General features: G+C 45.5%; 1 protein-coding gene across 4 annotated transcripts in view; it reads left to right on the top strand.

Moving 5' to 3' along the window:
• gab1 (GRB2-associated binding protein 1) overlaps nucleotides 1-15,697 on the top strand; it is a 68,946-nt gene extending 53,249 nt beyond the window's left edge. For 2 of the 4 annotated variants that reach the window (XM_062523286.1, XM_062523306.1), the window contains 9 exons: nucleotides 707-920; nucleotides 2,196-2,917; nucleotides 4,235-4,329; nucleotides 4,750-5,074; nucleotides 7,497-7,586; nucleotides 10,330-10,423; nucleotides 11,122-11,248; nucleotides 13,340-13,468; nucleotides 13,644-15,697. In XM_062523286.1, the coding sequence (XP_062379270.1) occupies nucleotides 707-920; nucleotides 2,196-2,917; nucleotides 4,235-4,329; nucleotides 4,750-5,074; nucleotides 7,497-7,586; nucleotides 10,330-10,423; nucleotides 11,122-11,248; nucleotides 13,340-13,468; nucleotides 13,644-13,802 (1,955 nt within the window). In that variant the 3' untranslated portion in view covers nucleotides 13,803-15,697. Of the gene's footprint in view, nucleotides 1-706; nucleotides 921-2,195; nucleotides 2,918-4,234; nucleotides 4,330-4,749; nucleotides 5,075-7,496; nucleotides 7,587-10,329; nucleotides 10,424-11,121; nucleotides 11,249-12,476; nucleotides 12,553-13,339; nucleotides 13,469-13,643 lie in introns of all 4 variants that reach the window. The other 2 variants (XM_062523291.1, XM_062523299.1) reach the window with 2 other exon arrangements.
• The last annotated feature ends 2,561 nt before the right edge of the window (nucleotides 15,698-18,258 follow it).

Here is an 18,258-nt window from a genome sequence, read left to right as displayed (position 1 = left end):
GCATCCTAAGGTCACCTCGTCGTTCGTTTTCATTGGTCCCCTTGGACAAACTCACTGACTGTATCGCTCTGTCTCTCTCTCTCCCTCTCTCCACCCCTCTGTCTCTCTCCCTCTCTCCACCCCTCTGTCTCTCCCTCTCTCCACCCCTCCCTCTGTCTCTCTCCCTCTCCCTCTCTCTCTCCCTCTCTCCACCCCTCCCTCTGTCTCTCTCCCTCTCCCTCTCTCTCTCCCTCTCTCCACCCCTCCCTCTCTCTCTCCCTCTCTTCACCCCTCTGTCTCTCTCCCTCTCTCCACCCCTCTGTCTCTCTCCCTCTCTCCACCCCTCTGTCTCTCTCCCTCTCTCCACCCCTCTGTCTCTCTCCCTCTCTCCACCCCTCCGTCTCTCTCCCTCTCTTGACCCCTCCCTCTGTCTCTCTCCCTCTCTTCACCCCTCTGTCTCTCTCCCTCTCTCCACCCCTCTGTCTCTTCATCCCTCTCTTCATCCCTCTCTTCACCCCTCTGTCTCTCTTCACTCCTCTGTCTCTCTGCCTCTCTCCACCCCTGTCTCTCTCCCTCTCTCCACCCCTCTGTCTCTTCATCCCTCTCTTCATCCCTCTCTTCACCCCTCTGTCTCTCTTCACTCCTCTGTCTCTCTGCCTCTCTCCACCCCTCTGTCTCTCTCCCTCTCTCCACCCCTCTGTCTCTCTCCCTCTCTCCACCCCTCCAGACCCATCGAAGGTGGCACAGCAGGCGGGCAGCGCCGGGGTGGACATGGGCCTGGGCTCGTCGCTGGGGCCGCTCGGCCACTCGGTTTTGACCAGCGTGCCCCCGCCTTACCAGCCCGTCAGCGTGAGCCACCTGGAGTCCTCGTCCAGCCTAGACGAGCCGCAGGACTACCTCTGGCTGGTCAACTGTGAGAGCAAGAAGCCGGACACCAGCAGGTAAGGGGGGGAGGGAAACGGCTGCGTGAACACAACCCAAGGACTGGGAAAAAGAATCCCAGGCGGAGAGATGTACAGCAGGAGCAGCTGAGTGAGGGGACAGAAGTAGCAGGGCTAACTTAAAGCAGAGACTAGCTGCAGTGACCAACCTGCATGCTGCAGGGAGACTGAGAGAAAGCATGCATGAAGTGGAAGGTGTTGAAATGTAGCTTAACGTTAGTAATGGAACAGTGGGAGAACGTGTAGTAACGTTAGTAACGGAACAGTCGCTACTTTTCAGACTTGCTAGCTGCTGCTGTGTTATCTATTCCCATGGTTCCACTGACCCCCCCTCCCCTCCCCTCCCCTCCCCCCGTCCTCATGTTGTGTAGCTCAGTGACCCCCAGCCCCTCCCCCGGGCCCCCCCTGCCCCCTCCCCCCTCTCCACCCGAGGGGAGGCAGGAGTACCTGCTCCTAGAGGAGTGTGAGAGCAGGAGCTCCCCGCTCACCAGTCAGTGAGTGCAAAGCATGGCGCGCCAGTGTGCACTGATCAACTCACACACACACACACACACACACACACACACACAGACGTGTGCAGACCTACACACGCAGCCGTTACGTTCAGTCCATACGTTTATTATTATGCGTCCATTCCACGTTTGCATCAGAGTGCCCACAGGGACTCGGAGTTTAAATCTGACCCACGGTCATTTACCGATCCCACCCACTTCCTGTCACTCTTCACTCTCCTATAAAGGCAAAATGGGCAAAAATATATACCCATAATTTTGTATGATAAACATTTTGCTCACTCACACAAATACAGACACTTGAATGCACACACACACACACACACACTCACAGATGCAAACAGAAATGGTTGATGCTCAAAAATAATCCAACTTTAACAACTACACCTGAGTGAGGTGTGTGCCTTACTAACGGTCTACAGCCCATCAGCTCACCCAGGTGTTAACAGATGTGCCGTGTGGTTTGGGATGGTAGTGCTACCTGGATCCCAACGAGGCTTGTGTTCTGCATGTCTGACTGTCACGGTGTGAACTGTGAACCCTCTGGACCTCACTGAGGAGAAACATTCTAATGACTAGATTAGAATAATGATCTACTACTCTGAAAAGCACCTACATACGTTAACTGGACTTTGTGTCCAATCACTGTATTGAAAGCTATGTTTGATTACTGATTGAGTAATTCACATGTTGATTGGGGTTTTTTTTTAAAATATTTATTTCTCTCACTCGTTGATATTGACTCAATCTCTCCCCTGCGTAGGTCTCATGGCGACTGCTCCAAGTCCACGTCCTCCGAGCCCGACTGCAACGACAACCTGCCTCTGCACCGCACCCCCCCCACCGCCTGCTCGTCGGCCAAGCACACGTCCGTCAACGGCTTCTTCCCGTCGCACTCGCACCCCTCGTCCGCCTCGTCGGCCGCCGCCCTGTACGACTCGCCGCCCTCGCGCCACGGCCCCTCGCTGCCCGCGCCCGCCGACCCCAGCAGCCTCTACCAGCTGCCGCGCAGCCGCTCGCAGGACACGGTCATGCCGGTGCCGGCCGGCCGCTCGGCCTCCGAGAGCGAGTCGTCCGAGCTGTACGTCTTCAACACGCCGGGCCGCAAGCCCTCGCTGGAGGCGCAGCTGCGCAACATGACGTGCTACGACATCCCGCCCACCCCCGGCAGCGGCTGCTCCTCCTACCTGCCCTGGAGCCTGAGCAGCGGCGGGGGGAGCGAGCGGGGGGGAGGCGGAGGAGGGATGGAGCCCCTCGGAGGAGGAGAGGTCGTGCCCCCGCCGCGCCCGCCCAAGCCCTCGCTCTCGTCGTCCATGGCCACCATGCCGGCCGGCGGCCCGCCGGAGAGGTCGCCCACGGACACCTACGCCGTGCCGCGCTCCATCTCGGAGACGGACGGGAACTACTGCGTGCCGACCAGCGCGGGGAACAAAGCGCTGCGCAGCAACACCATCGGCCCCGTGGACTCCTCACGCCTCCGCAAAGGTACGTGTCCAGGAGCTACTGTATGGTGGAGCAGCACATTGGATTAGCATAGAACATCTGAAGTCTTTCATTTCTGTCAACAGGACGACTCCACATCCTTTCCTTCTTCCCTGGTGTTAATTAGTGAGTGCCATGGAGCAGGGAAATGCAAGCTCTTTTGTGGCTCCTCTGTGACATTTCTCTCACAGACACTTGACAGACTAAATCTATTGCAGCTCAGTGCTTTTTAAGTATTGTGTAATTTGAGGTGTAATTTGAAGCTCTTCCAAGAGATCTGAATATGAAATTTGTCCTTGATGAAAAGAAATATCTAGTCACAGTGCTTTAGAAGACTAACTTCTTTTCATTGTATATTTGCAGTGAAAGCATAGTAAATTGTCTGAAGTAGGCAATTCCATTTGTATAGTGCAATTTGTCAGAACTGCATTGTGAAAAGATTTACTTCTCACACAAATTGGCATGAAATTGGCTAACACAAATTGCCATGAATCATGAAGCTAGTTAAGTACTACTGGATGTTGAAATACTGTCTCTCAAGGGTCTCTGGCAGTAGCCCTTTTCCAGGCCTGGATTTCAAATCAGTGGGTTTGTTCAGTCAGCAGTGCTGTACCCAGATGAGGAATGACACAGCAGTTTTAGCAGCTCAGCTCTGCTGGCTCCCTGGTAGCGTAAGCTGTGGCATTAGGCACACATTTCCTCCCTGGGCTGGAACCTTCAACCTCAGGCTAAAATCCATAGTTTGCATCGTACTGTTGTTTTTCATAGCGCCCTCTGTCTGTGGTTGAAAGCAGTGTAGACTTCTAAAACAAGTAATGCATGTGTCTGGATGCATTTGGCTAATGCTACATTAATATTTGATAAGCTAAGCATTACGTTATCGCTTTTTATCCAGTGGTTTGACAGTTTGTTTTATCTTTCAGTCTTTACTGATATATGCTGGCTTTTTTACCATGCAAATGTGAAGGATTTACGACAAAGAGGTTTTGCATGGATGCTAATAAGCTTCCATATCTGATTTTTGTCTGATATTATGGTTTGCTACTTGAATTGTTGGGTTGATCAACCTTTTGTTCCTGTCAAAACTGCTTTCTAACTAAATTAATATGTTGTTACTCTTCCAATCCCTATAGAGCTGTTGTTTTTGCTGAATGTTTCAGAATTGAAACTGAAACTGAAACTTGGTTCATGGTTCTCCAAAGACCATTTCCCTCTGACTGTCCAGCTGTGTTGTCTATGTAACTAGGAGAGCATTAAATGGGTTGACCTGTCTTATCACCTGTCCCACATCTTAAATTGACTTTTGTTATGTTTATGCAGATTGTGGATCCCAGGACTGCTATGACATCCCAAGACCCTTTGCGTCAGACAAATGTGGCACATTTGATTTCAACGAAAGTCTAAGCAATTATTTTGTGAGTTTCTTGAAAAAGAATCCTTGCCTGTTTGTTTCACTCACAAGTGCATGACATATGTTTTGTATCGGTCCTTTAAAGTAAAGCCTATATGTCAGTGTGGCCTAATGAAATACTGTCTTATCTTGTGTGCTTGAAGACTTCAGAGCAAAGCAAGATGGGTCAAAAAGCAAACCAAAGGGCAGATTCCTGAAGTCAGTGAATCACATCATGTAGCACTGCATTCTTTTCTTGCTTTCTTGCCTCTGGTGGCAGCTCTAAATGTAGCTTAAGGTAGTCTTGTAGTGTTTCAGTGTTTCCCCTCCCCAACCAGAAAAGTGATGTGAAATACTTTCCTTTCCTCTTGGCGTGTGTGTGTTTGCATGTGTGTGTGTGTGTGTGTGTGCTTGTGTGTATGTGTGTGTGTTTTATCAACCACAGAAAAATAAGGGTATGATGCCGGTGAGCAGCGCCTCCACGGAGGAAGTGGACGAAAATTATGTGCCCATGAGCGCCAACTCGCCCTCCCACCGGCGCTCGGGCAGCCTGTCTGAGCCCATCATGGAGCCCAACTACGTGCCCATGACCCCGGGCACGGTAGAGTTCTCCTCCCTGGGCAAACAGGTGCCCCCGCCGGCCCACATGGGGTTTCGCTCCAGCCCCAAGACGCCCCCACGAAGACCCATGCCTCTGAACGAATGCCAGCCGCCTCCCGTGGACCGCCAGCCGCCCCCTGTGGACCGCAACCTTAAGCCAGACCGCAAAGGTGAGGCAGGGGACAGACCCATGTGTGCGTGTGTGTGTGTGTGTGTTTGTGTGAGGGTGGATGTGTTCTGTCGCTATGTGTGTGGAAGAGCTGAAACGTACTGTATGTTGACTGGTGTAAGGTTTGTTGAGCCTTACGTGTCCTATTCTGTCAGAGAGGTCAGACTGGTGGAGTTGATTATGATCTTGTCTGTAGCCTATTGCTCTTCTCTTGTTTGTGTTCTGGCCCATGCTTATGAATCCCATTCATGTATTTCCCCCCCAGATACCTCAACGAGGCCCATCGCGATAAACGTGCCCCTCTCGACCATATTCAGTGTAATCAGATTGCTATTCAAAGTCTTCTTACCAACCAAAACCCATGAGACCGATACACACAAAAACTGAAATCTGCCTTCATCCCAAACCCTCTGAAGTTCTCAAATTAGCATCTAAAAAAAGCACTAGCGCCTCGATATCCCCTTTGCCCCTTGCGAGCAGTTAACATGTGACCAGCACCGCCATGAAAGGCGCCTTTTGTGCTTGGCCTGAGATCCATGGGTCTTAGGGACCCTGACCACTCTGCTAGCCTGGAGCGGTCACCTCTGTCCCCATTGTCCATCCTGTCAAAGGCCTCTTTGATGGCCTGGCTGACGAGGGGAATTTCTGGTTAAAAGGGGCCGGGGCACTATTTCAGTGTCGCACAAGCAGAGGGAGAGAGAGGCAGCCACAGGCCACGGCTGCCACTGCCTCTGCGGTCGGTCCAAATCAAATCGTGGGCACAGCGTTCCACCACCATTTCATCATGGTAGCCTAACCCAAATGACATCTTTACCCACGTCAGCTCTTGAGCAAGCGGCCTTTCAATGTCTTCTCTCAAATACCTCTGAGAGACTAAAATTACATTTGTAGTTATATGAAAGTAAGTAACTAATAAATTGAACTTTTCAACACTTTCAGAACACAATTTTGCAGTGAGCCACAAGGGATGTTCGATATTGACCAAGAAAAATATGTAGATATTTGAATGGAAGCAACATATCTTAATTATTTACGTCAAACTGAAGCATTCAAGCAAAATAGGCAGGAAAACCACTTCACCACCAATGAAAGTATTAACCAGAGTGGCGTAAATCCCCTCTGAGGGAGTTCTTGCAGCTCTATCCACACATATGACCACAAGCTCCAAGAACAGGAGGGGAGGACAACGAAGGGGATTTCAAATAGAATAAGAAAAGTTCATCACATATTTTATTGTGCATTGGGAGTACTGTGAATCTCTCATAACCATGGGCCAGATACATTGCTATGTGCTGTTCACCTTGCTGCCAGCTGGTTATTTGTGATGTGCTGGACGGAGTCTCAGCAGGCGGCCATTTTGTGTTGTTTGTTGTGCACTGCTGCTCTCTCTGTGTGTTGGGGATGTGGCCTGGGCTGAGCTGGGCTGGGCTGTACTTGGCCTTTCGGTGAGCTTTGGGGTGCTTTCCTTAATGTTGGTCTCCTTCTCAGAAGACTCTTCCTCTGTGTGTACTTGTACATTCAGCTGCAGTCTATTTCTTGCATCTTTGCGTGATCATTCTCTCTCTCTTGCTCTGTCCCTTTGTCTCTGTCATCCCTCTCTCTTTCCTTTGGCAGTATCACTTTGCCTTTCACTCTTCGACTTTCTCCATCTCTCTCTCATCTCCCTTTCTCTCTCCCTCTCTCCCTCTTCTCTGTCTTTCTCACTAACCAGCATAACACAGCTTCACTTGCTGATCCCTTTTTCCACCTCTGGTACACTTCTGCACCTTACAGTGTTTGCCATGTTGGTGGCTACATCCCGTCTGCTGCTGGTCTGTGTGTGGCTACAGTTGTGGCGAGCTGTCAGCTTTGTCACTGCTCAGGGCCAGCTAAAATGTGACCGTTTGCTGTTGTTGGTGTGGGCATTTACTCATGCAACCAATGATATCTACAACACTAACCTGTCGTGCATGTGCTTTTATACCGACTTTCGTGTGTGTCTATGTGTTTGTGTGAGAGACACTTCCTGTGTGTGTGTGTGTGTGTGTGTAACGTTGCCCGTGTGTGTGTGTGTTTGTGCGCGAGATGCTGCCCGTGTGTGTGTGTGTGTGTGTAATGCTGCCTGTGTGTGTGTGTGTATGCATGCGCGTGTTGGGAGGGACTCTGCATGAATTAAGATGTAAGATGCATGCGCGTTAGCTGTACTGTAGCCACCACAGCGCTACATGTGATTGTGCACCCTCCAAGAAAGGAGGGAAAGCGAGAACAGAGGGAGCGGAGGAGCTGAATCAGCTGGTGCACTGCTTGGCCATGTGCACTGGTGCTGCATGGGGGAGCGATGTCTTGTGGAGATGTGTGGGGCTCAAGGTGGGGTGCTGAGAGGGCATATCCTCTGTGTGTGTCCCAAAGCTTTGTAATGAGAACGGTCTTCTTCCACCAATCAGGTCAGAGCCCTAAGGTATTAAGAGCTAAGCCAGTCGGTCTTGAGCGAACCGACTCACAAACCATAGGTGAATTCCCAAGACGACGCAAGGGTAGGTAACCCACATCAACCTGCCGCTGCATCCAGAATCTTTTCTCGACTGTCTAACCTGTCATCTCTCTCACCTGTCCATCAGCCACACACCCTCCATCCATCTAACGATCACTTTAAACTTCATGCATGTTTGGAAACACTAACAACCACAAAAACAATGTAATACTTGTTTCCAAGGCATCACCTTTAGAAACTGCCACAGTAAAGCATAGTTGCTACAGTGAAGCTGTAACACTACATTATAATCATAGTCTGTAATCAATCTGTTGATGTGTTTAGTCTCCAAATAACCTACATCTTCAACAAAACTCTAAAATTCTCTTGCCACAGTCTGCTTTTTAACAATGACCAAACCAACTGGGGAAGCCAAGCAAACTGTATTTGGTTAGTGCTTGATGGTAAATGTTGTTAACACGAAAGTCCTTCTGAACACTAACACATTCCTGATTCACCCCATTTCCACTGACCGATGCACTCACATGGTGAATGCCATGTGAGTTCCTACTTCCTACACACACCCTAACAGCATGGTCAAAAACACTCTTTCTTTACTTAGAAACTTTTATTGGTAATGTTCCCAGTCTCCTGATACCAGAAAAAAAAAGATAGCATCTGGTTTTCGCCAAGCTGCCCAGACTCTGTCGTCTCTCTGGAAAGGAAGCTGGGTATTCAGCAGCACGTGACAGCCTGTAAGCGCTTGGGTCAAGGACAGGACGCCATGTTTAGTTGTTTCCTCAAGTAAACATTACTGACCAATCAAATTAGGGTTTGCTACCAATGTGGACATATTGAATCCTCTTTAAATGGCCAAGGCTGAACCCACATGCTCATGCACACAAACACTGAACTGCCTTTGCCATATTTTTTTTCTCTTATCCAAAACTAGCACTTGGTATGACCCAGTTATTTATATATTTTACTGCTTCTCTCTTCGTTGCTAAGTCACCAGTTATGTAACTGTTACTCTGTTGGTTGCGATTTGCCTCCCTCTCTATTTAAGGTTTATTAGGAATCTGTTTGTCATAGTACAAATTTACACCATGTCACTTTGAAGATAAACACACTACAGAGGGTTGTGGTGAACTTTCCCTGTGTGTGTGTGTGTGTGTGTGTTTCATAACCTCTCAGCTGTGTGATTGCCACACTTGTGGTGACCTGGGCCAGATGTAGTTTCACGCAGATGTCTCCGTGAACTTTTGAAACGCGTATCAAACAAGACGTTCTTTTGGCTCTGTCGTTTTGTCTTTCTACTCAACCTTTCAATTTCTCAATCTTTTTTCATTTTGAAAATATTTGTCTCTTTTCATGCTTACTCTTCTCTCTGTATGGATCCCTTATCTGTTTTATTATTCCTCCCGTCTCTCTCTCTGTGTGGTAGCACCAGATGGTGCATGTTTTGGCCCACCCTGTTGCACTATGGGAAAGCTGGCTCTCTCTCGCTTGCCAGATTGAGCGAGTTCTCAGCGCATCGTCGCTGTTGGCCAGCTGTGAAGACTGAATCAGGCCCTGTGAATGTGGGAGGAAAGAGGGAGGGTGGGAGGGAGAGAGGGAGTGAACATCTCACTCCCATTTTCACTGTCAATCAAGCGCCTTTGCTGCCAAGCTCCTCGAGGCTCACAGTAACTGTCAGAAGCCAGTCTGTGTGTGTCAGAATGGTTACTCCAGTCTGTGTGTGTCAGAATGGTTACTCCAGTCTGTGTGTATCAGAATGGTTACTCCAGTCTGTGTGTATCAGAATGACTACTCTCCGCTCCACACATTTGCAAATTCTAAGGTGTAATTCAATCTCTTCACAACCGAGTTCACAGCCAACACTGTGAGGCAGACAATTTTATTGGTCTTTATTGTCATCTTCTCTGTGGCATGTTTGATCCAGTACAAATGAGACAGCTGCCACAGATGTGCATTTGTTCTGTCTCCCATACTCTACTCATCAGAGGAGAACAGGAAGCAAATCAGTTGTGCAATTGTACCGTCCTAATCTTGGGACAGAGGTCCTCTCAACTGTAGCATGGCTGATGGAGGAGGCTTAGCAGGCTCTTACCATGGGCACTTGTGCCCTCTATTGGTTGAAATGCAGACCTGCTGAAGTGGCCCTGGCGTCCCTTATGTAACTGTACGACAGATTGTCAATTATGAAACTTCATTTGAAATGAAAAGTGTTAGTATTGCACTGGGACCACAAGGCGGTCAGCTATGCTTCAGATGGTGCTTGGGCATGCCAGCAGTGTTCGCTGTAAGTTTTAAGTACCGCAATAAAGACCGAATTTGCTCTGCATAAAGAACTGTGTCTCCATGTCCACACGGTAATAAAAAGATATTCCCATCAGTTCCGGCAGGTTTGAATTACCCATGACATCCTTAAGAGCCCTGGGCTAATCCTCCAGCTTGCTGCATAGAAATCAGGTAATATCTGATCCTAAGTCCATCAGGAATTAGAGTTAGTGTAAGTTGATTATGCAAGCCTACCACAGCCAGGCTCCGGCCAGCAGCCCAAGATGTTGCGGAGCTCGGTAGTAATCGCTGTTCTGTGCGCCCACTCTGCTTTGTGAGTTGGTCATGGTCAACTGTTGTGTGTCATGTGATGGTTGTGTAAGCACCACAGCCTCTTACACAAGTGTTCTGACAGGTTAGAAGGTTGTCATGGTACAGTGGTGGCTCCAAGTGACTGAAATCTAGATGAAGTCTACTGATGGCTTATGGCTGTGTTTTGTCTTCTCCCTTCTCCCTCAACCCCACAGCCAGACCGGCCCCTTTGGAGATTAAGCCCCTGTCGGAGTTGGAGGAGTTCACAGCGCCCGTCCGTTCACCGGTCACCAGGTCCTTCGCCAGGGAGTAAGTTCTTGGTCCAAACTAGTATCCAAAGCCCTCAGGATGCCCCTCAAATAGCAAAGCCTTGGTGTCAGCCCTGTGTCAGTTAAATGAGGCCAATATTGAAAGTATTTCACTCATTTGGTATGCCTTCTCCCCATGATTAAAATGTATGGTGAGATTTGCTAATTAATGAACCACATTATGTAGGTGCCATCATTTACTCAATATGAAAATTAAATAATATATTTTATGATGTATGAGAAAACCCTTAAACTGGACATTCTTGACAATGCATCCCTTAACCATGTGCCTTACTGACACAGTCGGACAGTGAGGCTATGCTCTGCATGTCTAAACTATACAGTATAAAAAAACAACAACACTGGGCTAGTTTCCAGGGCCAAGACCAGTTTTCAATCAGATGGCTGGTCTTGGCCCTAGTCTGGGAAACTAGTTATCTGTGTATACCACTGTTAACTTAGACAATTCAACAGACACCACCTAACCCATCACAGTAGTCTCATGTCTGATGGTGTTGTGCATGATGATTTTTGTCCTTGTTATGGTGTATGGAATTGCTCGAGATTAAGGGCTGACTGTTGTTTATGTTTGAGCGCTGTTTGTGTTTTGTTTTGTGTATATATGTTCTGTGTGTGTGTATGTACTGTATGATTGTATGAGTGTGTGAGCAGTAGTGTAAACCTTCTGGTGCTGCTCAGTTTCAACAGGTTCCCCATGCCTGCAAGACCCTCGTCGGTGCAAAGCACTGCCTCCAGCACCGACTCCGAGGAGTGTGATGAGAATTATGTAGCCATGCAAACATCTAGTATGTCTTCAGACGAACCAGTATGTAAATCCAGCTCTACCACTCCCCACTTGCCTCTCAGGCACTTAACCACGATTTCTACTGGCTCCTATAAGAGCAAGATGTATTATTTAATCATTTCATAAAATATGAACTTTTTAGAATATATATCCATACATTTTGTTGTTGAATATACTGTATGCTTCATTTTTAGATTATAACTTTTCAGCATTGAAAGATCTGGGACAGAACAAAAGCTCACACAAATTTGTCATATGCCCAGTACTTTATTAAAAAATAATAATTGAATAGCACTTGGTAAATTGCTGTGTGGTACACATCAGCTAGCAGAACAGCCTGTTGTTAAATGAATGTTGCATAGCAGGTTAGGTTTAGAGCTATTTAGTGATGTCCTCATATCCCACAGAAGTCTTGATCATTACTGGTCATCTTCCCCAGGAGGTAAACAGTAAAACGCTAAAGAGTAGGCGTGGCTTCTGTGGACACGCCTTCTGGAAGGACTCCTCTTCATGCTGCTTCCTCATTCCTCCCCTTTTGCTCTTCTGCCATTTCATTACGCTCACGCCATCCTCCCCAGGCAGCGCCTTTTATAGAGAGCATGTTGCACATCTTGCATTTTTTTCTGTCTTTGTTTTTTATTGTTGTTTTTTTTCCCCCTATGTCTCTGTGGGCCCTTTTCATGTCGGTTCATATGCCCAGCTGGTCCTATTCATCAGCTGAGTTCTCTATATGAATGCAGATGTGAGATCTTCACACGTATGCAACAAAGCATGAAATACATAATTTAGCAATGCCCAATGCTACTGAAAAGCAAAACATTGCTTTCTCTATTTGGTCAGGATGAACTTATTGGATGATGTTAAGTTAAATTGAAATTGGCCCTGAAAGTAGAACCATGAAATGGGCCCCACATGTGTTCTGTTTGTGTTTGCGTTTCCCGAGTCCTCGGCGGCTGCTTCTTTGGGTTTGCTTTAGTGTCTCATTACTTCCTTTATTATTCCATCGTCTTTAAAAACCTTGTCGATGCCCTTTCAGTTTCTCTCCTGCTGTGTTTCTCTCATTTCTCGGTGGTCCCGACACGTGGTGGCGAACTCTCTGTCCTCTACTTCTCTTTCTGTTCTGTTCCTTCTCCATGGTCTGTCACCTTCTCTCTGTCCCCTCTATCTTTTCCTCCTCTGTTTTTATTTCACTTTGCCCATCCCTTTGCTCTCTTTCTGTCTTCTCTGTTGTCTGTCTCCTGCTCCATAGAGAGGAGTCCTTCTACTGCACTGTGCCCATCACTCCCATAAAGAGGGAGATGTCTGGCCTTGACCAGCTAGAGGAGGTGAGGGACTGACCTTCACACTCTGGAGCTCAGCTCCGGTAGAAAGGATTCTGCATTAAAGAGGTTCCAAGCTGAACTCAAAGTCACAACAGTGCATGTTCATACACCTTCTTAAGAGGGACAGATGGGAGAAATACGGATTTCAATGTTGGACTTCCTGCTTCCAATGATGTAAAAATCCATCATTTTACATAATTGAAAGCAGGAAGTCCTATTCATGGGTTTCATTGAAATCCATATTTTTCCCATCTCAGGGCAAACTGAGGGAATGATGCACGACCATTCAAAAACATGACTGGTTTCCTAAAGATACAAAACTTAATGCTAATCGGTGAAGTGTCCCTTTAACCTTATTATACAATCTTCTCGACTCGTTATTAGATGGAAGCTTTACCAGTATGATATCCACAAAGTTTTGTCAAGAAGTATGACCTCATGGTGAAATATCATACTATACTAGACCCTTCTTTTAAGGTTCAATTACAGTGAACAGTGGCTTATATCTTCACAGAACATTACTCTGAAGAACTTCAGAGTAATCACTGGATACATATTCACATGCCTATCTTTTGTTTCTCCTGAAAATGAACATTTCATATGTCCTTATTCTCTCATGCCATTAGTGCGATCCCACCTTTCATACTAGTTGGTAGAGTAGAGCATTAACGTAGGATTAGCTTTTAGAGTCAGTGTTAGTTTTAAGACGTGTGTTGGAAAAACACCGTTTTCACCTCCCTGTTCTTCTTTTAACTGGTCTGCACCATCGGGGTTTTCCATGTTGTTCCAGAACCTTAAGCTGAGTGCTCAGATGAACGCAGATGGAGGCAGTAGCCCCATGGTGCCGCTCAAAGGAGATAAGCAGGTGGAGTACCTGGACTTGGATCTGGACCCTGGCAAATCCACACCCCCGCGGAAGGTATGTTCCATATGTTAATACTGTGATTGCATTAGAAGAACAGCTCAGGCACAAGCACACAATGAATGGCTGCATGATTTGAGATCTATCAGTCTGTTTACTGTGCAGGGTGTGCTACTGCTAGCACGCTCGCCACATTGTCATATATGAACCCTCTTCTCTCCTGCTCCTACAGAAAAAGAGCAACGGGACGGGAGCGGCGGTGTCGGACGAGCGTGTGGACTATGTGGTGGTGGACCAGCAGCGAACGCTGGCCCTCAAGAGCACTAGAGAGGCATGGACTGATGGCAGACAGTCCACTGAGACGGACACCCCGACCAAAGGACCTAAATAAACACTAGCCACCTCCACCAAACTGTAGCCCCAGCTCCCTCTCTTTCCCCCCACTCTCCTTTCTCCTGACGGAGTCGCCCTTCTGGGCCTAAGCGCTAAGGAGACTGTGCCATGGATGGATTTGGACACAAAGAGATGGAGAAGGAGAGCACATCAGTGGCCTAGATACTAGACTGTGCCCCTCCCGTGAGGCCTGTAGTTTACATTGCCACCTGTCTGGAGGCCAAGCACAACCTCTTAAGGATTTGCGAGGATGCCTGCTTAGCGTTGCTCCCCGGTTCTTGAGGATCTGGGATTCTGGGTTTTGTAGGGTGAAGATGACCTGTGAAAGCTCATAGGATATGAAGCCCTCTAGGACACTTAGGACTGGAACCCCCCATGCAGTGAAAGATGTTTTCTCTAAGGATTTCGTTTTTTTTATCATCTTGCCAAATCTGACAACGTGAACACCACTGCCGTAGTCCATAAACAAATTTTGGCGTAAAAAAATTCTGTGTCAATTTATACTGATCTAGCCACATTCTGAATGCTTTACTATGTTAAAGTGTTCTTTAGGAGTACTGCCTTAATTATATCAGTAAAAAATCTCCAGTTTTCTGATAGGTGCATTCCATGAAATATCCTGATTCTTAGAAGCTATTCTGTACCAAACAGTGATGCAGATAATTTTTGGATCTTTTTTTTCTCTCTTTTGGAGTTCTTGATTTCCTCCTCCATGTGACGTTTAAAACGTGAATGAGACTGCGTCATTTCACTCAGTCCTTTGAACGGGGCACGCAGAACAAAAAAAACTCAAGTGGACAGCAGCACCTGGTCAGAGTTTTACTCGACTCAGTTGAGATGGCTAATCAAGCATCATTATTCGTCATTCAAAACATCTGCAAATCTGAAGGAATTCCTTTCACTGAATGGCACAGCTCAGAGTGCTTCTGACTCCTGGCAGAGGAGATGCAGATGGACTGTATGATGTGCATTTGTTATGGTGTGTATATTTTTTTCAAAGTGTCCTTTGACTTATGTTTATATCCAGGATGTACAAGCTTTCATGTAGATTCATCAGGATAGAAATCTGCACCTTCTGAGATGGCTATCAAGAACTACACTATGATGGATGACATGAGATATTGGAATCAATAACTGTGACTGCTACTATTGAAAGCTGATGCTTTCTGATAGCTATGGAAGGTATCATACTAAAGAATAAGATAAAGAAGTCAGGTACTCATTTAATTACTTAACACAGCTATCCATTTCTAATTTATTTTTGTGTCGTTTCATCACTAAATTGATTGATCTTTGCCTCATGATGCGTTTTGCTTAAAAGTGTTTTTCTTGGTTTATTTGCCAAATTTAGATGATTATAAAGAATAGACGCTTGTTTAAAATGCCTTTCCCAAGATACCTCCACCCCCTTGATTTTTCACTCCAGTTCCCCTCAAACTGGCTTTTTGATTTATTTTCTCGCCTTGTTCAATAACTTATTTCAAATGGATTTCCCACCACTCTGGATACTTATTGCCTTATCAAGTGTATTTGTATGTTGTAAATAAGACTGATCATGGCATTTCAGCTCATACTATTTCTAATGAATAGTTGGTTTTACTAACTTTCCTCTCCTATGAAGCCCATTTGAGGGTGCTACAGGTGTGTTTCTACGCTGTTGAGGGCTCCCATGCTGTAAATATTTGCGCTCAAATTTTCAAGCATGCTCCCACTGAATAAAATCTAAAACACTGATGCTTATACTGTTGTTTCTGTACTACTTAAATCTTCTCTCCCCTCAAGTGGAATGGTTTCAAAGAACCTGGAGGATCTTAAAGCTTTGTATCTTTTTTAATGGAATCAAACAGAAAAGTACATTTGAAAATGAACTAAATAAAACCTACCTTTATGCAATTGTGGTCTGAGTCTTTGTAAATCATCCCCTTAGAATTATAAGGTTCTATCGGACATTTGTGTAAAAATTGAGTTGACATATTCTCATTCTATGATTACTTCATAAAGTGAGGAGAGGTGTTTTTCTAAGTTGCATTTTTGGACATCATCTAAAGAGGCGTATCAATATAACTCTGTAGAATTCTAAAACTTTGAAGCTTTCAATATTCCAAAACTACTCAGAATGCAGATAGAAACTTATCATTCTAAGGGGACGAAATGTCTCTTCAAGTGGAAGAGGCCGGGTTGCACTTAAACCACAAGTGTACCATAAAATGTATGTTTTTAAACTTATATTTGTCTGAGTCTGATAATAAGAAAAAAAAACACCATCTATTATTTGAAATAACCCTGAACCTTGCAAGGCTGTGGCTGGGAATACTATGACTGGTACATGTGGTATCCAAATCATGAAATGGACGGCCCATCTCGCTCAGTACCCAACCTTGTATGTGTCATACTGTAGTTTCATTTGCTGGTCGAGACTCATTACCCCTCCCCAGCCTTTTGCCCACTTTGTAATGTCGTAACCACTTGGCGTGGAGTGGAAGCAACATGAAGGGGAGACCACACCCAAAGTATTCTTGACACAAATATGTTTATTGAATATATAAGAAGTCAGCATGTGGATATGTGGTGCAAAGGGTAACTGCTGAGAGCAGAGCAAAAGTGAGAGAGAACACAGATTTTAGGCCATCCAATTAGCACACCTGGGCAGGACTCCACAGCTCCACCTGCAGGCCAAAAGAGGACAATACGAGGTCATCAAGGGAGAGAGAGGCGAGCCCGGCACCAGAATTGGGCCAGTAATGCTCTCCAAATTTATGCAATGGGCAGTGAGGCTCAGACCTAAGGGTAAACTTGTATTTCAACCTGTATTGCCTTACTTTTAGGCCTACTATACTTAAAGTGGGCCTAAACGTAGTGTACTTATACTAAAACTATACCAAATTTGTGTTGAATTGTGAGAAGAATATTTTAAACCATTCAAAAGTATAGTTTGCCATTCTTAATCCAATCCAACTGCATCAAATTCAGCATATTTCTGCACCTGTCCTTTTTGCTATCTAATATGTTTGTTCATATTGTTCTCTGGAAATGGGAAACACACTGAGTGGTTTGGACTGAATCATACAGATTCTGCCAAGCAACATGTGGCTTTAAGAATACAAAGGGAGAGGGTTAAGTTCAGATCTTGAGCTTAAATATAATCAACGTTGCTAAAATGACTGACTGCACCTTTATGTCTCTTATGTTCAATGCACAGTAGTACCCACTGTGTATGGTTGAATTTCATGTCATTGCCTGAAGTTAAAGCTTTAGGCTGGATGTCATTTTGATCAACTACAGACAGTGGCAGACAGAGTGTGATGTCACTTATAGGCTACCAAAGATTTAAGAGTCACATTGTTGAACATTTCACGATGCGTCATTCCACAAAATGGTTTGTCTTCTCTATCAGGAAGTTATTCAGTAAGCTTAACAATAAGCGTATAGCCTTAACTCAAAACAGCTGTTAGACTTGTGTCATTTTGATCTGTAAAAACATGTCACATGCAGCCATGCCTAAATTACTGTACATTAATTATAGGATATAACATAATATTCAGTATTCAATATTGGATACTTGAATGCATTATATTTTTCAAATGTATGCAGCCAAAGGTGCATCTACTAAATTCTGACTTGAAGGGGGTAAATATTTATGCAATTGCTTATTTTGCATTATATATTTTGAAATGAACAAACTTTACTTGGTAGAAATGTGTCATTAATAATGGGATTTTTGTAAATTAAGGGCGAAAAAGGCCCATTAAATGTACTACGGTTCCACATGAGAATAAGTGTTAAAGCTGTTCTGCGCCATCTAGGCTACTCCCATTCCTCCCCAAGATTCAATTTTAGGCACTCTCATGCTTCCATGGCTCCATCTTTGAGAAATTGAATATTCAGCATTAACTTACTGACTGTTATGATGACACTCAGTTGTAAGCCTACCCATCAATATAGTCTATGGTTGTACCTTCTGATCCATCCTGATACTGCTTTCTCATTCAACATACTTTCTCATTGAATAATATGTTTGACTCTCAAAATCATATCAAATGGCAAATGAAAATAAAACTGAAATAATTAGCCTACATTACAGTATAGAAAAGAATTCAATCACTTTGTAGTCATCACCATTTTCCAGATTTCAATTAAAATACAGTACTACTACTACTACTACTACTACTACTACTAATAATAATAATAGCCTAATAATAACTAGAGATGCAGTTCCAATGAATTACCAGTAAATGCCAAAAATTAAATTTACAAGCATTCTGGAATCCCGTTATACGGCATTGCAATCTTGACAGTAGAAGAAGAGCGTTTGGCCTACTGTGGTTAGGGTGGCCCAAAGCCATGGCTTTGGGGTGCCCACCATAATGTGCACACAAGCATTACAGTTTGGCAACGTTATGTTGGCAGAATGATTAAAGGCCCGTTTTTCAAACTGGTGAAATAGCCTACTCATT

This window comes from Sardina pilchardus, chromosome 2 (assembly GCF_963854185.1).
Source record: "Sardina pilchardus chromosome 2, fSarPil1.1, whole genome shotgun sequence".
Classification (NCBI taxonomy): Eukaryota; Metazoa; Chordata; class Actinopteri; order Clupeiformes; family Clupeidae; genus Sardina; species Sardina pilchardus.
This window is presented reverse-complemented; position numbering and strand designations above follow the sequence as displayed.